General features: G+C 38.6%; 1 protein-coding gene and 1 long non-coding RNA gene across 2 annotated transcripts in view; one reads left to right on the top strand and one right to left on the bottom strand.

Moving 5' to 3' along the window:
- The window catches only part of VEZT (vezatin, adherens junctions transmembrane protein), a 70,028-nt gene extending 57,471 nt beyond the window's left edge, over positions 1–12,557 (top strand). The window contains exon 12 of the mRNA XM_063396300.1: positions 1,116–12,557. Within this exon, the coding sequence (XP_063252370.1) occupies positions 1,116–1,666 (551 nt within the window). The 3' untranslated portion in view covers positions 1,667–12,557. The remainder of the gene's footprint in view (positions 1–1,115) is intronic.
- The window catches only part of LOC134550049 (uncharacterized), a 59,969-nt gene that overhangs the window by 30,587 nt on the left and 3,344 nt on the right, over positions 1–26,038 (bottom strand). Inside the window, exons 2-3 of the long non-coding RNA XR_010080239.1 lie at positions 19,955–20,101; positions 15,254–15,334 (exon numbers count right to left, since the gene is read on the bottom strand). This is a non-coding gene — a long non-coding RNA (uncharacterized LOC134550049). The remainder of the gene's footprint in view (positions 1–15,253; positions 15,335–19,954; positions 20,102–26,038) is intronic.

The raw sequence follows: 26,038 nt of genomic DNA, 5'->3' as shown, positions 1-26,038 counted from the left end.
TTCAAGCAAATGGGCAGAAATAAGTAGCAGCATATTCTTTTATGAGACAGGGAAAGAACTACTCCATAAACAACTGAGATAAGTCTGGTGCAGTGCTTCTTTGGTATATATGATTTTAAAGCAAACAGTACAATACACATTCAATGCCTCAGTCTTTTAGTGTGCTAGTGACAATAATTATCAATATGACAATCATACTGATGTGTCTGCCTTCAGCTGGCTAAAGTGAATATTGCTGAAATAGGATGCAGTTGAAAAATCCTAATACCATAAATTTTGTTTCCCATTAAAAGTTTATGTATTTCCCAGAGTTATTTTCATCTTTGCTTACAGGAGTAAAGTCAGAATGGAATTAGAAAGGGAAATGCAACTTGGGAATCTGCTGTTGCTACTCTCATTTATATTCATGCTGCTACTATAATGGAGCTGCTGCAGTTTAGGGAATCTGTTCCTTGGAAATGGACATTATATTGTTTTCTTAAAATGAAAGGCATCTGTTCTTCAAGGAGGGATTGTACCGAGTTACACTAACCCGTAACACTGGGAGGAGAGACTTCCTGGCAAACATCCCGTTGCAGGCAATGGGACTCGCTGCTGCTGCTACTAACTTCAAGAGAGCTAAATTAAAGCACCCTTTATTTGTGAGGACACCTGACCTGACTGTGCAGATGTGTTGTATTTGTATGTTGTGGTGTATGAGATCCAGTATTGCCTGTAAGGACTTTTTCACGTACCAGATGTCTTTAGTGGATTAGGTAAACTGCTGTTCACAAGAAGACAGTTAAATCTGTATGCACTACAGTAGTTTTACTTGGGTTTTGCTTTAATACTGAATACATCCTCTGTGCTTGATGCTGGCTTTAAACACCACCAAATTTGTGCTGTTTCTTTGCATCATAGATTTTAAGGAATAGTTACAAGTAGCCATCACATTTCATTTCAGCTTTGTTATTAGAAAACACTTTTAAGTTTTGGTGTGAGTTGTGTTTCAGTTGCTTTGGGATTTTTTTAAAGTAATTCTAACCCTTATAATCTTGCATTTTTTCAAGCAAATAAATTATTTATATATAGCAGCTTGCTTTTAGTTATCATATAATTTTTTCCTCCTTTTTAAGCTGCAGTGAAACCCTTGTCTCCTGTAGAACCATTGAAGCTACTAAATAATGTGGAATCACATTTGAATTCAGATACAGAAAAGCAGGACTGCAGCCAAAGTTGTGATAAATCTGAAGAAAAATACTCTAATCCAGAAGTAAATGCTGCTGATAAAAGCAGGACAGAATATTTGTATGAAGATCCTGAGATGGAGAAAAACAAAGACAGTGTGGCAGATAAAGATGTTTCTACGGGGGCTGAAGAAAGAACGTATTATCAGTGTGAAGGGGATGCTGAAGAACTCAAGCCAAGCAGTGCGGATGGAATAGAGGCTTCACAGCCTCCCTCTAAGGATGCATTACATTCAAAAATCAAGGATAGGCTGGCACAGCTCCACATATCAACAGATTTTAACTTCACATCTGGTCTGGCTGCACAAGTTGCTGCCAGGTCTTTCACTTTTACTACAATGCAGGAAGAGACTTTTGGAGATGATGGGGAGGAGGAGGAGGAAAAGACACAGGAGAATGAAGACCTTGTGGAGAACTGTGAAAATGAAGAGAGGCTCTGAAAGTGAAGGAACAGTATAAGTCTGAGCTGAACTTCATTAAACCAACAGCAGGCAGTTTGATGGAAAAAAACTAAGGTGGAGGGTTGAAGCTGAAAATACTGGATGGGAAAAAAAGGAGACCTAAATATAATACATCATGTTCCTAAGACTGATACACTAAATAGGACTTCTAAGTATATTGAAAATTTGCAGGTAAGAGAAGTTTAGGCTGCATCCAAGAAATAGATGGCTGTTCCCTTTTTAAGATCCTAGTGATGGGGGTTGGAATGTACCTTTGTGTTTTGTTTTTTTTTAATTTATTTATATTATGACATATTGTAGTTTTTTGTTTCTAAAAAGAAGGAAAAACAATGTTTTGATTTACATCAGACTCCATTTTTTTTGCTCTCTTATTCTTTTGCCATGGTATCAGTGTTTGTTCCAACAAAAAAGCCAGGACATTTCTTTTGGAAGAACCTGAATTGTTCCCTGTGATCTTCCCCCACCACTTTTGTTTCACTTCTTGTGTCTGCAGTGTGTTGGCTAAGCCACGATAGGCATTTGTGACTCTGCGACTAGTGATGTGGCACCCAGCTAAAATGTAGAATTTTAAATAAAAACTTGAAAGAGCTAGTATTTGATGTGTCCTGGGGTACGGGGCTGAAACAGTATAAAGGTAATCATGCTTCATATTAAGGTTTATTTAGAATTTTATGAAGAGTTAATAAATGATTTCTGTAAGTTGTAATTCATGTTAGAGAAATGTGTCGTAAGTAAATTTTACAGAAGGTTATAAGCACACCCGTAGAAAGTACTATAGACATCTAGCATCTATCTGTTGGATTGACAGAGATGAGAGTAAACACCTATTTATTAAGCCAGCTATTAATTGTTTGTTAATCTTTTGTACACTGAATCTTAATGTAATTGTTTGACTTGATATAATGATCAATTATACATTTTTTGCTTATGTCCTGAAGTAATTTTCTTAAAGGAAATTATCTGAGAGCTTAACACCATGCAGTATTTTGTTTGAACACCATAACGTCCTTTCACTTTTTTCTTAGATCACCTGTGGGATTAAGAATCCATGAGAGAACTAAATTGTGTATTTTGTTTCTTGTAACTTAATTAACTGACTGAAGTCTAGATGTTTGGTATGAGGTTATGCGAGTTGCTTTTTTCTCTGTCCTGGTGTTACAAGGAGCAGGAAACTGATGCTCACCTCACAGAGGAGCTGGTTAATGCTTTCATTGCCCTCTCTTCCTCTTGCTCTCTGACACAAAATGCAGTAAAGCTCCCATGTCTCTAATGGCGAGAGCACCACTTCTTTGTGTGGAATACTCTACTTGGACCCAGATGCACTTCCAGCACAAAACACTGCATCAACTGATGCAGTGTTATACTTAGAGTACTTATTAGGTTTTGCAGATTCTATAGAGTAAAGGGTTTTTTAGATGCTGGTGGTGCAAAGCAATATCTTTCCTAGAACAATGTCATGGAAAGCGAGGAAGGTAGCGCAGGTCAGCAGATTAGGGTGGAACTCTTGATGGTATATCAGAAAACAAGTGTTTTCTTTCAACTCCCTGGCCTGTATTAGTGATTTTGCATGAACACTCTGAAATATGTGGACCTTTTCACAGATGGTAAAGAGGGAAATACCAACTGATAGAGAAGGGCATATTACTTAAAGTGTTCTTTCACTGTGTAATGCCTGTCTTCTTCACACACAGGTTTTGGGAAGAGTTTTGCTGCTTCTAATCGACCAGTAACACTCTGTTCTGTGCCCTTTATTTTGTGTCGGTGACTGGAAGCTGAGTGGTTAATGTCTTGAGGAGGTTGTAGAAAAAAAATCAGATGCTTTACATAGTGTATTCAGAAGATAAGCCTCCTCTTAGTGGTAGAGTATATTCTTCTGTAAATAAAGATTAGGCTAAGATGATGAAACACTTTTATTTTCTCTGCAGTAAGCAATTTTTTTTACCAAGTCTAGAACAGCTGCTTTGGATAGGTTGTGTTTGAAGCATTGTACATGCTTCTGAAGAAGTCTTCCTCATTCTTGACTTGAGACCCTCGAGTTCACAAAGTGCCCAGATATTTTTTGTTCCTAGCTAGTTGTTCTGACAGCCTAAATGTATCTTCCATTAATATTTTTCCATGAACTGATCCACCATCATCTCATGATGTGATGTTGTGTATCCCAGAAAGGGTACTCCTGACCTTTTTCAATGGGATCCAAATCATAGTTTACAGTGTGTATGGCTATGATACCAACCTGGAAATATGATCAGATTTAGGATATGAATTATCACTGTTCTTATCATTTCAGATGAAGTCAGTAGTAGCCTGGGTTGCATTGGTACTGAAATCAGTGACAGATCTCACATTTATAAAAGCTGCTATCTCTTTATTCCTTTGCTGCAATCCTTAGTAAAAATCCTGGAGAATCTACTTCGGTGACTCACTTGGGGCCTAGATTTATTACATGTTGGTCTTGGTAGTGAAACTGGTCTTAAGAAACCCATCCATCATGAGTTGTTCATTTTCATCCAGCAGATGTGTCAACACGGGGTTTTGTGGCCATGCTATAAACCAGTTCATGAGTCCACCTGGGTCAAAAATTCACCCTTTTTAGGCTTTTTTGCTTTTCACCATTCTTATCGCAGCAATGCAGTGACAGCAGTTGCCTCCAAATCGCTGTATCAACATGTGCTGTGTCGCTGGCCTGAGACTCAGAATTGCCCACATTTACACTATTGGCAAGGATGGTCTAGTGTGGAATTACAGCCTTGACATTAGACACGGCTATGATCAAATGATGACTTTCTGGAGGAACTCCTGATCTTACTTTAAACAAATAGATTTTCTACAAGCAATTTAACTGATTTCCATGGTCTTATTTAATGCAGTCTTAGGGGTTGCCCATATGAACACCTGGACTCACTGGTTTTCTCTGCCTCTCATCACCTCTGTATAAAACAGCCATCAGGTCATTTATTTTGATCTATTTAATATTGTCCCTGAAGAAAAATATTGCTAACAGTGTACAGCGCAATAAGCCTGACTTCTCTTGATTTGATAACCAGGTTCCATCTATGTATGCCATATACTCTCTTACGATCCAGATTTCCTCATAATTATGTCATTTGAAGTGACTGTATATAGATACTGTAGGTTCCTTCATGAACCGGACAGATTTTTTGGCATAATTTATTGCTGCCTTTAAAGTAATGTTTATGAACACACCAAAGTGTGCATTAGCTCTAATGAGTTGTCTTAATATATTGAGCATATCAAGGTCTGAGTGCTGTTCTGTGTTCTTTGGCTTATTACCCGAGATAGAGATTTTTGTGAAAACGGAACATTTGCTTCTTAGAGCTTTGTAACTTTTTGAAACATTTAGCAGGAAGTCCATACTAAATTATGGGTTATGATGAAGAATATCAGCAACCAAAATCCTTTGCAAAGAGCAGAGCCAACAATAAATACTTTTCCCCTATCCCATTTCCAATTAGTAGTTCTGTGAAGTAAACAAACAAGTAATTATATAGGGTTCAATAATTTCTTCTCCTTCTGTCATATCTGGAAAGCACTCCAAAGGCAATATTTGCTTCTTGGATTGGACTGCAATCCAATCTACCACTACATCTTTTTGTATTGCTTCATTTTACAGCTAAAGATATAGGTAAAAGCTTAAATCTAGACAAAGATCTGTGATAAGAAGGTAACTTGTCCCTTTTGTTAAGTGTATGTATTCATGACAGAAATTAAATGGTTGTGTCATGGAAGCAAACATAGAGAGTTACAGATAATAGAGCCTCTTTCAAATGCAATTAAATGTACCTCTGTCATCTACAGACAAGATTTGCAAATGTGAAGGCTTCTGCCATCAGACATAGACATGAGACAGTTTTACTCTCAGCAGGATTGCTGTACATCACTGAATCTTGCACTTAGCGATCTAAATGCAAGATGGAATCTGGTAGAGTAGCCAGTTTTACTGAGATGTCAGACTTTGTCCTGTGCACACCTGTCTCTGTGTGACTGTTGGAAATAATTAGAAATCTTACGTTTATCAGAAGTGTAAAATTTGTAACTTTCTCATTAATTTGTTTGGTAATAAAAACCCAGTTATATGGTGGTCTGTGTAGAGTTGTTTGCCCACACTGAATTTTGTAATCTTGTAGGTTATCCCTTTCTTCCTTTTTTCCTTCTTTGTTTTTTACTTTAACAAGCAAGAGGACAAGTACACTAAACCGTCCTTGTCCTTTAAACTACTTTGTGAAGGGCGGGTGTTGTTCTGCCAGTGGCTTGTTCCCAGGGCTAATTGCTTTTTAGAATTAACAGGTTTCATACTATCTCATCTGAAAAAGCAAGCAGAGTGTGAGAATGGCACTTGGTCAGTGTAAAGGGCCAGGCTGCTCTGGGATCTTGCCTGTGACAGGGACTAAGCAGATGCTGAGGAATGACTATGTGTGGTGATACTTCTCCAGGCTATTCCTCAGTAATTTGTGGCTCAGGGACTTCTTGACCCAGTGGTGGTGGATGTCAGCTTAGCAGGTTCTGATGGAATCCTTTTCCATAGATTTGCTCAGCCTCATGTTTGATTGATTATTCCTAGTTCCAGTGCCACTATGTGGTCATCTTTACATCATCATTACCGTCTTGTATGCATGAGAACATTTGTCAATAAACTTTTTTGATTTTCCACTTTCCTCAGTCCTTCTGCAGAGGTCATGTTTTCTGCCTTTTGTTTGCTTTTCTTAGAAATCTCTCCAATTTTGGATGTGTAATGATCAAAGTGTGGTGAAATACTCCAGACGAACCTCAGCAGTGCAGAGTACAGAGTAATAATTACCTCCCATAAAACACCAAACCATTCAAATATCATTTGAGTCCATATACAAAGAAAAATACTTTCAGATCTTTTAGCCATGGCTATTAGAATGGCAAATGAAAATATTTGGTGGAGGAGAAATATTTATTCACTATCAGCGGGATTTGGCTGGACAATGTTTTTCTTTGCTAACAAAACAAAAAGTTGTTAAAACAAAATGATCTCCCAGCAGCTGCCACCTGGTCTAACACAAACTAAAGATGCCAAACAACACTTGTTTAAATTTTAGCTTGACTTTTCAGAGCTATTTTGGTCTCTGATGAATAAGCATGTATTGCAAAATACATTATCACACAAGAAACGTGGCAGTGGATAAATGGATATCAGAGATCAAACCAAAGGCCTCTGTGGCTAATTTTTAAAATGCTTAGTGGTGTGTTTTATTTCTCATAATATTTGATTCCCTCCTGTATATGTGTTTATTTTGCTACCTTTGATTTTAAATGCTAAAAAATACATTTGATTTATTCAACTTGGAAATTTGTGCAGAAATCAGGTAAGAAGTAATGGTAGTGTGTGATAAGACACAGTCATAGCTAGGGGTGAAATCTACCTCCCTGAACTTTGCTTTGTAGATGGATAAAGCAATCTGGCTTGAGCTACAGCTTGATATGAAACTGTTCCCAATGTGCTGCCTCCCCTTTCACAGTAACTGCCACGGCTTGGGTTACTGGCAGCTTATCAGAACGCAGCTTGGCTCAACAGGGTGAGTGTGCTGTTAGCCCGTGTTAGGCTTTCTGAATTGAACACAGGATTCTGAAAAAGTGACTGCAGTTTAGTAGACAAGGAAAAAGTTTCTCTATTACAAAGTGGCTTATTCTAAAAGGGTTGAATGGGACCAAAACTTGAATACTTTCAATGTGATCGGCATATTTTGACCCTTGTACCTTCTCAGCTTTAAATCTTAAAGGCCTCATGGACAGTTTGCTTTAGAGGATCCAGTTCTATGACAGCTTAAATCGCTTCCTGGCAATGAAATCCCAGTCCCTCATTTAGGCTGGCTTTTGTAACCATTCAGTGATTTAGGATATGGATAGGACTGGAAGTGCATCAGTGCTTTAACTTGCTGCTGGCTTCCTCAATCCTAATGAGGATAGTGCCACTCATTATTTTCCTCACTCATTTTGATTTCTTTTGTTGTTCTTGAGGCCTAGGCTGCCCAAGACCATTTGTGTCTTATTCCCAAAGTTTCTAAAAACTGTCTATGATACTGCCAGTAAAACTGAAATTATTGTGCATTTTTTTTCTTCTTACTCATTTCATCCTTCTGGACCCTCTGACACCCATGGTCCTCTCCCTTTACCACCACTCTTGAGAGGTTCACGTTTTAAAATAACAGAAATTCTTTTTACGTGTATTTGTAATGGGAAGAACTAGATCTAGAGTTGTGTACCGACTCTCTCACTTGAGAACTGAAACAGAAGCTGGACACTATAATGGGGAGCATACAGTCAAAACAGAAGTAATAATGTATAACAGCTCAAATTTATACCACACTCTTGGTGTATATTGGCTCTTATAAGTGATTGTGGCTTACTGAAAAACATTTTAAAGTTGCATTTTAAAAATAACTGCAACGCTAGTACAAGGTTCCAAAATAAGTGTCATTAGTTGGCTTGATTTGTGCTCAAATCTTAATATTTAAAGATTGCTTCCTGACCTCCAGCTGCATGGATGAGAACTGAAAATAATCTCAGATTTCCAAAAGAGAGTGACCAATCCTTTCCGTTACTTTGTGCTATTAAAGAAAGGTCCATTCCTAAACAAACAAAAAGAGAAACATCAATGCTTAATATCTTCAGTAGCCATTCGTGACAGAGAATCATGCATTTGATCTCAATAGAAGCACCATAAATGTGGGCTATTTATAATGTTTGATATGTGTGTTTCAGTAATAATAATAATAGGCTTTAACTATATTATGGGATAAAAGCCAGAAATCTAGAAACTGTCCTGTAGATATTTCATCCAAAGGCCCATCTGGTGAAATTTAAACAAGTTCATGTTGGCTGTTCCTGCACTGCTCAGTATGATGTAGTCCAAGTTTTTCATGTCCCAGCGTGGGTGTTCACGGGTGGTCTGCAGGCACCTGTGTGCTTGAGGTCCGCAAAGGTCCGCAAAGCTTGTGGTGATCACAGAACAGTGCTGAGTGAAACTTAAATAGGAACAGGATGCTTCACAAGCATTTTGGGTTTATTGTCTGTCTTCCTCTGTTGCAGCATCCATGCCATATGCAATCCCACTTGTGAACTTTTTCCTTCCCACCTTTCCTTTTCATTGGCCACGCAAACCAATGGGGGGGGGGGGGGGGGGGGCGTTTTATAGTTTGTTTCTCACCTGTGGGACTGTCTGTAATGCACCCGGTAAGTTATCCCCAACAGAAACTTAAACATTAGTGCCAGGCTGCAAAAGATGGGGCCTGGGCTGGAGAAGCTCCTCTGGTTTGACCACTTTTGCCAAGGGTTCTCCTGAGGTGGGTGACCATGGGAGTGCTGAGCTAGGTGCAGTGACTCTGCAGGTGTCTTTCAAAGCTCCAGTTTTTACTAGGTCTGTCCTTTCTCTGATTGTCTCTCTCTTCGCTCTTAGCTGCCTTCAGTATTCTGTTGCCAACTGCTGAGGAATTTGGCCACTTTTTTCCTTCAGTTCTGAGGCTTTCGTCTAAATTTTATGAAATGATAGGCTAGAGAGATTCCATGCCAAGGTGCTGCTGTGAACTCTCAGTCATAAACTTATAAACAGAAGGGTTCTTAGGGCTGGTGCACTGTCCTGACATTCCTTCCAGGAAGCTTTGACCTACATTTCAGCCTGGCCTCCTATTTCTTCCTGGACTTCAGAACATCCACTCCCAGGAATTTCCTTTCCTCCTTAATGATTATAAGATGGTAATGCCTCCTCAGCAAGACTGACCCTTGAACACATGTTCCTCATTATATGAGCCTTACTTGCTCTTTCCCACAGGAGGGTGGCACAGTCATGCCTGAGTCTGCCTTCCCCTAAACAAGCTTGCTGCTATCAGCAGTAGGGGCTGACCATGTACTCTCCAGCTGCTATGCCAATGTGCTTTGGCTCCACAGCTGCTTGATCCTGAGCTCAGGAAGCACTGGGATCTAGCAGTTGTGCTTAAACCTTTCCCACAGGTAAAGAGCATGTGTTTGCAGAATACAAGTATTACTAAATCTCCCTGAATTTTGAACCTTTTTTTTTTTTTTTTTTTTTTTTTTGAGGATAAACAAATTATTTCTTAATCTAGGGGGCTTGAATAATCTTTATAAATATATATATGTGTGTGTATGTACATACATACATATAAACATGCACAACCCTTTATGATGTAAATGCGTATTGCCAGGTATCCCACTGCAAGGCTTGTCTAGCAAAGAGGTTGTATTTTTCTCATATCAAACTATTCAGTTACTTACTTGAAAGGTAAACAACAATTTGATTCTTGCTATCCAAAGGCAAAAAAGATTGTATTCTAGCAGGCTGTGTGGAAGTATTTCAAACCTGATTTTACATCTTTTATTAGAGACGCTGCTTCATTTTGTTTTCACTTATTAAGGCTTTGCACCTGAGCTACTGTGAGCGCCTGTATGCCCATTTGCCCTGTCTTAAACATATAAACAAGTACAAGTTCCTCAACATCTCCTACCTGCTAAGTCTTAGCATTTGCCTAAACAGGGCCTAAAGGTGGCATAGATTGCCAAGGAACCACAGGGAAGGGAAAGAAAACAATCTTGATTAGCTGCTGCTTAATTGGCTAATAAATGAGAGTTAAAATGTAAGAGGAAATGTTCAAAACAACAAACTGCAGCAAGAGACTTCTGGCAGGGCTACAGAGGAAAATCACATGATACATTCTGCAGTTTGCAGACACTGGAAGGATCCACAATTTCTTGTCCATGTGGAGACAGGAAACACTCACCAGACTGGTAGTCTTCAGCAGCTTTTAAAAAAAGCCTCTATTTTATCTACGTTTCATTTCCACAAAAGCCTCGGTGCTGCTGTCTCAAGCTGTGTGTAATCAATCTGTGCATCTCTTCCTTTAAGTTCTGGGTGAAGTCTCCTTGCTTGCACTGCACTGAAAACGTGCGTGCTTCGGCGCTGTGGAGTCTGCCCTGCACCCGCCCCGCCAGTTGCAGATGCTGCGTTAAGCACAGTTCATTCGATGGGCCTCAAGGAGGTTGACATCAGCAGGTCCTTAAAGCAGGTATGAAGCCTGGCGGCTGGCTGTGCTAGGGCTCCAAGAACTCAAGTTCTGGGTTGAATGTAGGCAGTAGCAGGAAGACATTCCTTGATGCTGACCTTTTGTTGTGATAGAGTTTCCTGCCTATGATATTTTCCCAAATTATTTTGTTTCTCTTTTTTGTACTTTCATTTACTTCCTTTGTTTTTCCCATGGATATGAATCAGGACTTAAAGTCTTTTTTACATATTTAATCATGTACATCACCAGGATTATTTTTAGGCCATTTTAAAATATGTGGCTTCCCCTGGTTTCAGAAGTAGTTTTCTCAACTGTAATGCTAACCACATTTAAAGTCCCTTTAGTTGCTATTATTTCTTCAGCATCTGTTATAAAATTCTGCCTCACTAATGCCTGTATCATTTATTCTCTTTATCCTGTATCCCTGACAGTTGACAGGTGGAGTGGATGTGGCTTATCCATTCTCCAATTAGTAATGATTGAATGGAATAGAGAATGCTTATACAGGGATGCAAAAATGCTGTATGAGCACTTTGCTTCACTTTTTATACAGAATTTTATTTATAATTCCACTTTCATCCTGAAGATTAAATTAATTTTAAGCAATCCTGGCAATAGTTTCTGCAGTATTTTTTGCTGATTCCTTGGTATAAGCACTTAAGTAATGAGCACTGGTTACTCTTTTCTGAATAAGTGATGACTGAAGAAAGAATGTTTTTCTGTGTTTCATATGCTTCCCGTCGTACCTTCCCAACATCCTTCAGAGACCTCTGTGCTGTGACAGCTGCTGGCAAAACCCCTTTTAGCATCATCTAAATGCCTGGGTAGATGGGGCTTTAGGAAGAAAATAATGTGTCAGTTGAGGCCACTGGTAGCAGGTAAATCTTTAATCCAGGAACTGGGCTTAGGGGCTCTGCAGGAGATGTATTCTATTTGTGTGTGACTCCTAAGAGACAGACTTCCTTTGCAGGCTTTGAAAGTGCCAAAAAAGCGGCAACAAGACAGAGTGACTCTTTTTATCTGCAGCTTTTTGGTTCCCTCATAATGCTTAGCCTTTTTCTCAGAACTTATCAAAGGCTGTGTTCTGCTGCTGTTAGGAGCTGTGGCTGATGCACACCTCTTCCTGTAAGCATTCCCTGATCTGGTTTTAGAGTTAACAGCTATTGACCACTCTCTTCACTTAGGTACAACCCACTCTCACCTAATTCACATCCCCAGGAAGGCAAGCTCAAAAGATTACTGGGAAGAAGGGAAATAATTTGATCATAAAAGGCAAGAGGCGAGGGAGGAGTATTTTTTTCTTATCTTTTGAATCTTGCTGCCAAATTGGTGCATAATAAATTGTGCAAAAGGTCTTGCTTATTGTTTGCTGTTTTCGGGTTTGTGCGTTTGTTTTGGTATTGAATACTGAACAGATCCAGTTGCTGTTAGAAGGAGATGTCTGTCTACTAAAAAGGAATCCATAATGTTTTCCTGTACTTGGAGACTTCTTGAATGCTAAATTGCCTGTGTGTGTACTTCATAATGTACCATATGCAAATATTCTTCAGGAATTGATACTACCACTTCAGTCAATATTTTGTATGTTAGAATTGTATGTTTCCTATACTGCCAAGAATGTATCTATATCTATGAAGACTTAAGATTGTACCTTTTTGAGCAAGCCACTTTCTTCAACCATCTGAAACTCTCTTCCTGTTTCTCAAGTTTTCTGCTAATTTATTAGACTCTTGTGTTATATTGTGTACTTTTTGTATCAGTTGTATTGCTGTATTTCTTCTTTCTTTCATTAAAATCTGTTCTTCTCATTCTTCTATTGTGCTGCTTCATATTGGAAGTACTCACACCACATCAAGTGACCTGATCTAGTGTAGTGGCTCTGCCTGAGGTGGATCCAGGCCATTCTTCAAAAGCCAGTCAGTCAGACTTCTATTACATTGTTCCAATGATCCCAACATGTAATCAGCTTTATTGTATTAAGCTTAATTTTGCAGTGTAGTCTGTACTTTTATAATATAGTAAAGAAGAAACCTGGAATGGGACTGTCAAGGTTTAAACAAACGGACAAGACACAAAAAATGAACTGAATGATGAAGCCCATAAGTCTTATGGATGGTTGTTTCTGCTTACATTCACTAAGATATCGGTGGACCTCCCGAGGGAAGCAAATTTTGAGGAGAGATTTGGGAAAAGATTGCAAGGGCTATTTTTTCCTAGAAGTATGGCCATCAACTTAAGTCAGTCAGTTATCTGTGCTATCTCCATGCTTAATTTGTCTTACAGGTAAATGAAGATGCAAAAAATGAATGCAGATTAGGACCTGTTTGCTTACTTTCAATAAAGAAACAGCTGATTTACAAACAAGAAAATGCTGTCTCACAAGAAATCATTCCATGAACAGATAGAGAAATGATAGTGCTTTTTTTAACCTGCCAGTGAAAAGCAAGACTTTCAGTGTTTCAGTGATCCTAATTCCTTTTTAGCTGTGCAGTATCTTCCCTAACTTGGATCTTTCAATAGGATGTCTTCCCCACAGAATGACATGCAGGAAGAAAGAGTTCAAGGGCTCTTTACAATGGCCCAGGGTATTGAAAGAAAGGAAGTGAACAGAACATGCACATGCACCTGTGTGTTGAGTATCTGGCAATTTCTGAGGCTAGGAGATGATCTGGCAAGATGGGGAAATACCACAAGTTTCTGCTCTTGGAAACTTAAGGATGAAGTTAATCTCACCTTCAGCACCATCTTTATAATTATGGTAGCGTATGTGGAAATAGCTATATGTCACCCTACCTTAGTTTTCACACAGACTTCATCACCCTCTCCTTCATTAAAACTATTCCTGTGCCACAGTTGCATCTGTGCATGAAAGAACCCCATGGAATGTCCCAGTCCATTTCAGAATTTCTTGTCATGGTGTTGTGGTAGCAAGAAGCAGAAACACACACGTAAAATAACCATGCTGGTTCTGACCACACCTGACATGGGTTATATGTAGGTTCAGATTAGGCCAATGCCTGTCTGTGCAACTGCACACATTTGCTATTTGCTTCTAAAGTTGCATTTAGGGATGATGCCACAGTGGAAAATATTAAGGAGAATTCTAGTGTAGAGAAGAACTAGCACAGGGAATCCCACAGGCAATTTAGCCTTTTCAAACACTGACAGAAGTGTTTGCAAAACCAGCTAGCCTAACACTGATCTGTCCAGATTTCAATGAAGAACACAACTTGGAGAAAAAGCATGGTAGGCCAGTAATTAATGTGTTTGAAAATGCTACTAGTAATTATCTGTTATATTTAATCCCTGACTTCTCTACCACTCGCATATTTGTTTTGGGTGCACATGAAGTGACAAGCTTCCTTCAGAGAGCAATGGACCATAACTATAATATGTGCCATTGTTCAATATAAATGAAATACATTGTTTTGTTAGGTTAAAAAGAAGTCAAAGAAAGAGACTTTCTATGACCTGTCTAAGCTAGCTGAGAGCAGCTCAGGGAAAGACTGCACAATTCAATTTGGCCTATATTCTGTGTTCTTTCTTGTCACTGTTGACACCTGCTTCTTAGCTATTAACAGTAGCTTAATAGATCATCATCATCATCATCATTACCTGCATGATGTATTGGCTAAATCAAGAGTGGAAAACAGTGACCTTTGCATTCATTCCAGGCACTCTAAAGTTTCAGTTTGATTACTGGCTTGCATCCGCTTTAAATTGAAAATAATTTTATGGTTCCCAAAAGCCATGTAGTAAATAAATTGCAGAAGTTGCATTTCCTTTTCGTGCCTGTCTTTATTTCTGCTTTGAAAACTTCAATGAAAGACCCAACTGCTGCAGCACATGCTTTAGCTCCTGGAAATGCTCCCTCAGTATGAGGATGTGATGTATTTGACCATCTCCTGCTATTTCTCTAGGTTATGTTTCTAAAGCTTCCCTGCAACTATTAATGAAATGAAGAAGCTAATTGCTAGAAGACAGCTGGCTGAAGTAATTGCTCCTTCAATTGCTATTAAATTTTTATGACTAGTGCCAAAATGTAAATATAACAGCCCATAAAACAAGTAAGTCTTGGTCAGACATGCACAAAGAAACAGGGGATGAGCCCAGGACCTTCCTCTCGTTTCTTAATTTGTCTTACAGGTAAATGAAGAGGCAAAAAATGAATGCAGATTGCATTTTGCTCGTTTCTTGTTTCCTCTGTAACTACCAGTACAGATTCTGTGACTCAGCAGCTGAGTTTAGACAGCCCAAACTGTTGAATAGGACAGGAAGGAGTACACAAGATGGAGAACTTGTAAACACACCAAAAATGTCCAAATACTTTGATACAGAGACTGCTGGACTTGCTGCTATGAGTCACAGTGCTTTATATTTAAGAAACTAAACAAAGAAGTCAAAGGTCTCAGAATGAAATGATTAACACCAATGCTGTTGGAAAGTAAAATACCTTAACGTGAAACCACTTGGAAGTACTTCATGTGATAATCACTCTTTGTCTTACCTATTTTTTAAGGTCTTTAGTAGGCTGGCTGAACCCATTGACAATAGAGCTGGCAAAGAGCAACTTTCCTTGGATGTACATCTACCAAAGAAGAGAACAAAAAAATGCTGAATTGGCAAGAGCAACCTCTTATTCTAAATTAAGATGATAGATTGAAAAACAAAGAGGGTTGTTAGGTAGCCTGACTTACGACTTTATTATGGCTTTCAGCTTTCACCTTTCATGACTTTTTTGTATAAAATATTTTATTTTATTTAAGAGTTAAAAAGTAAAACTCAGATTCTTCTATTCCTTCCAAAATCTCCAAAGAGCATATGGGAGTGTACAAAACACCATTTTGCATGCTGCTTCATGGACTTTAAAAATCCACCACCCATCCTGGTAACATTTCAGTTTAGGTGTGTCATAATATGACATATTTGAAAATGAACACAGGAAAGTACCTTAGACATAGGGAAAAGCAACTGTTTGTTTGGGTTTTCTCTTCATATGTTAACAAAATATTTTTCGTTGTTGTTGTTGTTTTGTGTTTTTAACAAGGAGTGAAGTAGGATATCCTGCTTCTGAACTTTTGTAAGTAGCAATGAACCTTCCTGTTTAAGTACTGTATCTCTTAAGAAACTTTTCTAGAGAAGAAAGGTGCCCAAGGTTATTTTGACAAGTGATTATAAATCTATAGGAATTAACTAGGCTTGATATTCAAAGCCAAAATTTTTCAAAATGTGGGCAAAATCTGAAACTTTAGCAAATTTTTCTCCCTAGAAAAGAGAACCACAAAACTAAAGCTAATTCAGAGCTGCTCAGAAAGATTCAGAAACATTTCCCAATTCTTATTTCCACAGTTTTGAAATTGATTTTGATTCTGAAGTGAATTTCATGATGTCTCAACCATTTGAATATTTCCTGAAGCTGGCATTTATAGATTTTTATCACATCATAACATTCTTAACAAAGCAAATGAGTTAAAAGCCAAATTCTGTTTTGTGCTAGAATTCTTAAGTTGGGTTAATGATGTATTTTGTAGTAAGATGTCAACAAATGAAAGGAGGCAGCCTTCTGGATTTTAGAGTGTTTCTATTCACTTTGGGGTTTAGTCACAGTATCACACACTAATCTATGTCCCCAGATTCAAAATTAACAGAGCAAGTTCAAATAAGAGAAATAATTTTCCAACATATTGCAAAGACTGTTCCACACAGGTATCATGTATGGATGATGTCAGACTTAGGGCTTAAGGAAAAGCCTGCTGAAATACTAGATACAAGAAGGAAGGTGAGAGCAATAGCCTTTTCTTGGTCAGTGACATAGCTGGGCCAGATTTGTGCTGACATGAAGGCCCATATTATTCTTCTGACAGTGTAAAGGAGTCTTTGTTTCAGAGAAAATTGGCTGAATTGAATTTGAAACTGTAAGAATCATTGAAGATGATGTACTATCCAAAGCTGTTTGTGTTGTGGGATGTTCCCAGTGTTAAACAATTGGAAATCTCTGGCTTACTTCAGGGAATCTCTCAGCATGCAGGACTCCATGAATACTTCAGGGTAATGCATATTCAAGCAACAATGGATGTATTATTCACTAGAAGGAAATCCAGAAGACTACTGAATTGCCTTCATCTTACACTCACACCAGTATGTGTTAATCTGTATATAACCAGTAATGAATATAACATAGAAAACTGCTTTTGCTTATGGGTAATTGAGAGGGGAAAAAAAAATCATGCATTTTTCAGTTTTATAGGCAAAAATAACTATAGCATTGTTTTACTCGGAAACATTTTTCTTTCAGTTGAGTAGCAGTAGTCTCATTACTATGAAGAGCTTTATTTACCTGTGTGAGAGGAGCACTCAGCAGTGCAGATTTGGAAGTGACGAACAATTACATCAACATAACACATCTCACATTATGGTAAAGTTTCTCTGTCCTCTTGTTTAAATTCACTGCTGGGAACTGTGTCAGCATCATAACAAAGGGAATCCTATAAGCTCTCCTTGGGGTACAGTTTTGAGTGTACGTCAGCAAGTGGAAATGACACTAGCACTTGGCTTCAGCTACTGATTCTCTGGCTACATGGATCCTTTTATGTCTGTGTTCTTTCCCTTGAGGCAAATTCTTACTCATTTATTCTAACTTTCTTGACTCTTTCTTGATTTTCCAATTCTTATTTAATTCTTTTCCTCATATGTTTCTCTCCCTGCTTTTTTTCTTTTTGATAATGCCTCATCCTGCTTCCCATAACTTCCCTTTCCCTGTCCTTTCCCTATCATATTTTTCATTACACAGACCATTCAGGCTCTTAGTTCTCTACCTCTCTTATCATTCTCCCTCAGTTCTGTATGTTCTTTCCTTGCCTATGGTGGGAGCACAGAGAACATGAGAAGAAAGCCCCAGCCACTTCCAGCCCAGCTTCCTGCCTCTGCTCCATACAGCAGAGATTTGCACTTTGACTTGGTCCTCACGTGTAGTGCTGTCCAACTGAGCCTTTCACTGCCACATGGATGAGGACACCCCACCACCATGTTGGCTTTGTAACCATGGGCATTATCCTACTGCCAAAACGTGGTGGGGTGCACACTGGTTGTGCTGTTTCATCTGCAGCTCTGACAGCATTTCAGAGTGGCTAATGATGGAAACGATAACAAGCAGATAGGGAAGGAACCTTCTGCCACTGTGGGATTACCTACAGAGTGCTTTGCAAACAGCACTGCTGTTCTCTGATACGTGTGGTCATAAATCCACAGAATGAAGAGGCTGATAGAAGGGGTAGGTACCTCTGTTCCAAAAGTGATCTGATGCATGAATGCACACTGCATTGGAACTTTTCTAAGTGAATTTAAATGAGAAGGCTGCCTCTGGCAATTACCATCGCTGTCAGAGGAATGTAGCCCTTTCCATTACAATTCACCTGGCTGATTCTGTGATGTTATGACATGGAGGAATTTCATTATTCTTGCCACCACAAGCAATCAATTTGTGCCTTCAAGGATAAAATTCAAGTATGCTTGAAGCTTTGCTTTGCTTGCGTGGTACACAAATGTAACCAGTCAAAGTCTTCCAGTGTTTTTCAAGTTCCTATCACCCTTATTGCAGCCTTCTGTAACACATGACTATCACAGGCTGGCATTTTATGGCATAAATAAAAACTTTACCTTCTACAGGACACATTTCTGGCTTCCTTCACCTCTAAAACACCAGGAACTTACAAAATAAGAAGGTTCATTAGCAAGCAGCTCTCAAGATCAACTTTTTAAAGTATAAACTGGCATAGCCAAGCTTTTACTCCTATCAAGATAAATTTAATCCAGAGTGTTTTAAACCCCAGGTCTTAAGTAAAAGCTGAGAGATAAATTTGGATAGTGGCATTTTGGAGAGGAGGGGAGATTTTTTTCTCCTCTCAGAGCTAAACATAGTTCTGGCAAATAGCCCCAAACTGAAATTCTTGAGAGTCATAATAAGCAAGTCAGAGCAAAGAGGAATGTTTTTTTTTCTCCCTGACTAATTCTTCCACATAAAAAGGTGAAAGGTCAAAGATGAACTTTAATACTAATGAAATTCTGAACTTCTGTGCAGTAATATGTCAGAACATTAAAAAAAGAAGTCAAAATAAAAAGTGTTTTATCGTTGGCAACAGTAGCTTGGTTTTATAAGCATATATATCTTCATCCTGATTTCTTTTAACCTTTGGGAGAATGGGAACATTGAGATATTAAATACAGCCATTAAGAAATGCACAGTAGGGGTTTTGTGAGTTCAGCCCAGCCATACTTTTCCTCTCATGTGCCCTTCTGCATCATTCCAGCTTACTAAAGGAGTCAATTAGGGCTGTCTTCAAGTTATCACAAGTTCTCTTTCCCTAGCGTTTTTTGACCGAGACAGTCATTCTTGAGGTTAATTTCCTTCTTCCTTCTGTCGAGGAATATTTCATGTGGATTACCAAACTTCACATGCTTATAAAAACAATTCTGTTGATTCAAACTGCCCCTTAGAGAGGCAACTGGACAAATTCATATGTGTATGTGCATGCACATTCAAATGTTCAATTAAAAAAGATTTGCTCATGCTGAAGTTTATTTAAATTTACTCACTATAGCAGAAATACATTTAATGAAAGCTTTGTTATCTCTCTGGGTTTTGTAGTACCACCCTTCCTGGGCTGGTGATGTACAAACAAAATGGTTGAGCTGTCCTTTTCACATTATAGATTATCTGTGCTGGTGATGGTGACATACAAATTTTAATCATTGTGGGGTGTGCAAATAGCAATCTAACCTGTGAAATACAAAGTATAACTTGTAAGTTCAGCAATGCTGGAGTGGCCAAATGCATATCAACCAGCATGAATCTCCAGAAAAGCAAGGGAAATGGCCAGAGCTCCAGAAGGTATGACCAATAAAGTAGGGTTGCATAACCTGGGCTTGTTTAGCATACAGACATAAAGACTGAGTGCAGGAGTACAGTTGTGGGAGACAGAAAAGGACATAAAAATATGACCTACTACAGAAAGAGTAGTCTATTCTCCATGTCTATGTAAACAGAGCAAGAAAGAACAGGTTTTATCTATAGGAACTAAAACTAGATAGGAAAAACTGCCAAGCAATAAGAGGATGAAGCATTCAGATGTATTTTTGTAAAGATATTGTTTCTTCTCTATTACTGAGCCTTTACAAAGAGCTTAACCAGCAAGAGTGGATTTCAACTCACCTGAGGCTGAATCGCACAGGAGAGAAACATTTCCAGCACGTGATTCATTTGACCAGCATTTCCAGCATGTGATTCGTTTGACCCACTCCCGCTGTACATTGGAAGGAGATAAATTCCACTGTGGAAGTGCCTGTTTTTCTTCAGGAGCTGCGAAAAACTCTAGAAAATCAATTCAAGTGTAAAGGTCTGTTTTGTAGAAGTCTACAGCTCTGTCAGGACTGTACCATCTCTTGTCTCTGTAATGCCACTGACACAGTTGATTGTGTACTGGTAAAAATGGCAAGGTTTGATGACCTCTTCAGGCTACTTCTAGACTATGGAGAAAGTCAAGAACTGTCATTACAGGTTTGCCTAAGCTACAGGCCTAACTGAAAACCAAATCACCTGTTCAGTAGGATGACAGTAACAAAAGTTCATTATTGATTAATGACTGCTTGGCTGAATAATTTGGAATGAGATAGTGAATAACATAGTGGTTAATAAACAAACAAGTACACTATCACCACAAAATAAACAAAATGCCATTCTTAATCAGAGAAGCCAAGAGTAGAAGCAGCATAGATTTCTCTCTAAGTTCCTGACTGGCCTTTTCAAAATACCTTTCATGAACCATAAAACCATACAAACAGTTGATGTCCATTCTGTTAGGTTCTCTGTATAAACAGAGGATTCCGCACCCTGGCCTTATTTCTTAAGCATTACTTTTACTGGAGAAAAATTACTAAAAACACTGTCATCTTGATTATCTGCAGCAAAAAATGTCAGAAACTATTTTGAATTATGTTCTCAGAAGAATCCCATTCAACTCTTCAATCCAGAAAATTCACTGGCACAAATTCCTTCCATGCTATTGATAAGCCACCGAATCAGCTCAAAGCCTTCAGCCTGTCTCACAATGAGTACACTTAAGAAGCTGGCAAGGCTGGAAGGCAAATATAATTATGGAACCAAGCCTTTTTTTAAAGAGTTTTGGATCTTGAGAATCAGCTGAAATGAAATGAATTGCTGTAAATTTCCCTCACCTTTTTCAGGGCAGTACTCTATTTTTCAAGGGAAAAGTGTCATGAAAACACCTGTAAAGTTCCTCATGTTGATAAATTAGCTTGGCTGGTACAACCAGTTATATATATGTTGCACCTTATCACTATGCTGCCTCCATATTTTCAACCTAGACTCATGTAGGAACAGCAATGAAAAGTTACCAGTGGATTTAATGAAGTCTTTGTTCTTTCCCATCTCAAACCTGCATTGCTACAACACTGTCTGGGGATGGGGAAGTTTGGGATTTGTTAAGGTCTGACTGGTTTCACCTAACCTTTTATGGAGTCTGGTGCATATTCATATCTTGAGGAGAACAGCTATGGATTCTCCTGCTCTTCATCCCAGCCTTTCTATCTATGCTTGGATGGCTGATTTCCCACAGATGTCTGTTTATAGGTATGTATGGATTTCACCACTAATGGCAAATGCAGCAGGTGTTACCAAGGGCAGGCTTTCTCCTCTTCCTGCTTTCCTGTTTCCTTTTCATTTTTCCTCTTCCAGCTTCCTCACACATTTGGTGAGCTTGTGGCTGGTTTTCACACTTAGCAGGTTGCCAGTGGCACAAACCAGGCACTCAGCTGCTTGCTGGAGAGCCTCTCTCATTGTTTGAGATAAAGGGAGAATCTGGACTAATGGACCAAATCCATCTGTGCTTACACTAAGTGTCAGTAAGTTTCACAGCCCGTGTTGCTTTCTTCAAGCGCAGGAACACATGTCCAGACCCATCCATATGGGTTAGACTTCAAGTTACTTTCCCCTCTCCATCACATCATGGTGTCAGTTTGACGTGCTCCAGAAACTGGAAAATGCAGTTGTTGAGAATTGTGCTGCTAGAGGTGAATCAGTCACATCCAGAGGTGATTAAACATCTAGGAATGTAATCATTTAATGCTAGTGCCCCTCAGCCAACTCTCACAATATTTAACCATTGTTCCATGCAGTATGGCACTGATGAGGGCAAGAGGTATCTTGGCTTAAGGTCATTCTTTAACTTTAAAACACTGTCTTTTGCATGTGTGTATGCATGTAAGCACCCTGTGTTTTATTATTGTAGGGTTCGTATGTTATCCTCGTCATTTCTTCACAAACAGTGAATGCTTATCAAATTGCAAACTATACAGAAAAGGCATCTACTTTGGAAAAAAGAGGAATGAAAATCCTATGGGAAAGAAAAGTGCAGGAATGTTTGGCGTTTGGTGGTAATTTTATAACTCGGCCCAAACAATGCTTTTGAAAAGCCACTTCTTGCAAACAAAATGTTGGTTCCCTTCAGCCTCCTGCCCCTCAAACACACAGCTCCCTAATATTTTGAAAGCACAGGAATTAAGTCCTGGCTGAAGATCTTTAGATGGGGGGCAGGGGGAGAGAGTGGGATTGTCCATATGGCAGGAAGTACATGCCACAATCAGGAGGAACAACTGCCCCTGGGAGCAACTATGTTATTGTGATGCTTCTGTAAAACCATTTGCTTGAGGCATCTAAGAGACTATATAGAAAGCTGTCTAAAGGCAAATGTTTAATATCATACAGCATTTCTTTCTTGCTTAACATGTTCATTAAAAGTTGAATTCTTTTTTTTTTTTTTTTGAGGCCATGAATTCCTTCCCTTAAACTCACTTGTATTTATTTAGCTGAACAATAATTTTAGTAGGAAATTAAGGATAGACTCTGTCCTATGTGTACTAAGGGTAACCTTTTAAATCATTAGACACAGAGACAATTGTGTTTCATTTTGAAGGGTTTTTTTTCCTGATCATCCCAGGAAATTCCAAGGACCAGAGGAAATTAGTTATCTGCCTCTAGAAGAAAGTATGTAAAATTAAGTAGGTTTTTAATCTTTTACACAGTTTGAGAGAGACTTTTCCCTCTTGGGAACATTAGTTTTGCTTCATTGAGGCTTTACAAATTAAAATATATACAACATTGTTTGATATATATTGCCAAGGATGACTTCAGAGGTAAAGAACCTTCTTCTCATGAACTCTGTGCATTCTCCTTTGTAATCCTAAAATCTTACCCCAATTAAAGCAATAACCTTGCACATACTGGTATAAAAACAGATGTGTAGGATTATAGTAAAGGCTCATTTAACTTATCCACCATCCTGTCCCTGTGAGTGGCTGGTAACTGGGGGAGAAATGGAACAACATGTAAAAGAAAATCCTTCTTTTTGTGATCCATATCAGCTGTAAGTAGTTAACAATTCAGGGGACTTCAATTATCAGGGGATTAACAATTGAGGGATTTCCTCAACCAAAAGCTGTGTCTGGGCCATCACTTTTCACAGCTGCCAACAGAGCTAGCCCTCAGGAATGTATCGAATTCCATTCTGAACACACTTACACTTTCGGCAACATCCTGTAGCAAAGAGTTCCACAATTTAATGACGTGCTGTAAGAAAAAGAACATCCTTTTGTTTGAAATCTGCTGTTTATCTCTTCCTTGATGTGTCTGACAAGTCTGTGTGTTCAGAAACAGTCAATAATTATTTCTTATTCCTTTGCCACAACATTTTTGCTTTATAAAGCTCTCTCTTACCTCATCTTAACCTCTTTTGTAGACTTATTTAGTCCTTCATTATATGAACTATATTTATATCTCTTATTGAGATGTGGTGAAGACAGTCACATGCTGTGTACCAGAATCTCAAGAATGTTTTATTTACCCTTTGACTAACATTGTGCTTGTATTACAAAGAATGATCACAAATTTTCAGGGATTTGTCAATGAATGAGTCTTAGATCTCTTACTTCAGTGTTAAAACTATTGTTTCCATTCTGTATCTTTATGAATAATTGTGATTCTTTTTCCCCATATAAATTACTCTGCACTTAGTGACTAACAGACTACTAATTTCATACAGCAACTGATTATCAATCAGTGAGTATTGCACAATGCTTCTGGAGATGCCTATAAAAAGCTTTGAACATTGAAGACAAGCAAGTGTGACCTTAAATTTTGTCATCTCTGGCACATGAAAAATTTTTCAGAAATACAGAAAAGGGGAGTTGTAGTCTACCCTAAATGTAGTGACTTCATTCTTTATGACTATTACTTTTAAACTGCAATCAGGCCAGTCCCAGATCTTCAGCAGAGCCTGTGCTGTTGTCCAACAAAAAAGTACCATAGCCTATTTTAGAATCCAGAACTTCTGCATATTATTTATTACTTTGCTTTTGAGCTGCTCTGGAAATGACTGTGACCCTTTCCAATTTGTGACTTCTGTCAGAGTTGCATTTGACAGCTTCTTATCATTCTTGTGGTATTTTCAAGTCACTACTGTATGCAATAACACAAGGAGAGCTGGAGCTGCTACTTCAGGCAGGTGTCTTTAGTGCCCCTCAGAGAATGTCAGTATCCTGCAGTATGGCTTTGGTCAAGTGTAACAAGCCAGTCCTGGGAAACTGTTCTCAACTGCTACGGCTCTTGGTAGGATAAAGCTCTTCCAGCTGAGCATAGGAAAAGCTGGGTGAGTCTGTCTGGAACTGCTTGAAGTTGGGTTGAATACCCCCCGGGAAACAGCAAAGACAGCGCCATTTGTATGGGATGTTCACTCTATCAGCTGAAAGGCCATTGGAGTTGTAACCAGGTGAAAAAGGCTCATGGGGTAATTATTTACCATCTGAGAGACATTGAGAGTGTTGACAGGAAGGACTACTAACACATTTCTTCTAAAAACAAACTCCATTCTTCCTTAAACAACAGTTAGTTTCTTGTTGAAGCAAAAGAACCAGCCACCTTGCCTTTACCATTCAGCTTTTAAAACAAGTAATTAAGACCCTGCTGACAGGCTACTCCTCATGCATCTTTTGTTTATGTCTGTATCAGAGGAGGACTAAAATCGAGCATGTACTGGTGGCTAATCTTTGTAGCAGTGAATTACAGATAAAGTAAATGTAAAAATTACAAAATCAACAGCAAAAACAAACTAAAATGTTGCCCATATATGAGAATGTCTTTAAATTATTTTATAGAGTAGTTTGTAAGCTGTTCCAAGGATTAACCAGTTTATCAGCCAGAAAATCACATGTTATCATGATCTTTCTTTCAAAACTCATCAATTATTTCCATATGGGAATCCAGAAAAGGCAACATGGGATAGAATCAAACTGCATCTCAGTAATTTGTTACCTGAGATACTCAGAGCTGTTCACAATAATTTTCAGCAGCTGTGGGTCATTTATATTAAAGCATGTCCTCTTAATGAGTTTGCACAACAGGCCCTCAGTTCATTGTGTATTTGGAGTATTTTCTCACTTTGTCTCCTTCAGCCTTGTAAACCACATGTAGTAGGTTTGGAAGATGTTTTAGGTTTTTTTCCTGCATTTTGGTGTTCCTATTAATGTATCTCACTTTTCCACCAGAGAGGAAAGACAATGTTGCTAGTGTTACCAGGAGAAAAGAAGCTCTGTGGTTAAATCTTCTCATTATGTGTTCCATGGTGCTATGCACAGCTAACAATGTCAGATGGGCTGCTGGTGTCACCCAGTGGACAGAGAGGTTGATCACAGATAGGTGTCATGTAGAGAAATTTTTCTTTCTGCAGCAATAGCTTGTTCCTAAGCGAGAAAAACAGCCTTAATTTTGCCCTAGCAAAGATGACAAGATGATTAAAAGTACCTCTGTTGTACTGCCATGGCCAGTACTAAAATGTACAGAGCAAAGACAAGAAGCAGTGCACGTTCCTCACTGTTAGTAAGAATCGAGCAAAGAATAACCAAACAACAACAAGAGAATGCTCTCTCTGACTGTGAGAAAATAACTAAAATAACCAAGCAAAACAGTGTTTGTGCTGGTGTTTACAGAAAGGTGTGGGGATTATCAAAATCCAATTTAATGCAATTCTGTGCAATGCAAGACATGATTGCATTTTTGTAGCCTAATAACAGCTTGCAACAGAGGTAAACAGCTTGTCAACAGGGGTGAAGAAGATCTGGAGAACCCTCTCTTTGCAGTGTTACAACAGTAATGTATTTCAAAACATGCAACGTACACCTCGCATGCAAAACTTCAATGGAATAAATCACCTATAAATTCATCTCT

The sequence above is a fragment of the Prinia subflava genome, chromosome 4, assembly GCF_021018805.1.
Source record: "Prinia subflava isolate CZ2003 ecotype Zambia chromosome 4, Cam_Psub_1.2, whole genome shotgun sequence".
NCBI classification, from domain to species: Eukaryota; Metazoa; Chordata; class Aves; order Passeriformes; family Cisticolidae; genus Prinia; species Prinia subflava.
The sequence above is the reverse complement of the archived record's forward strand: the minus strand, read 5'-3'. Positions and strand labels throughout refer to the sequence as shown.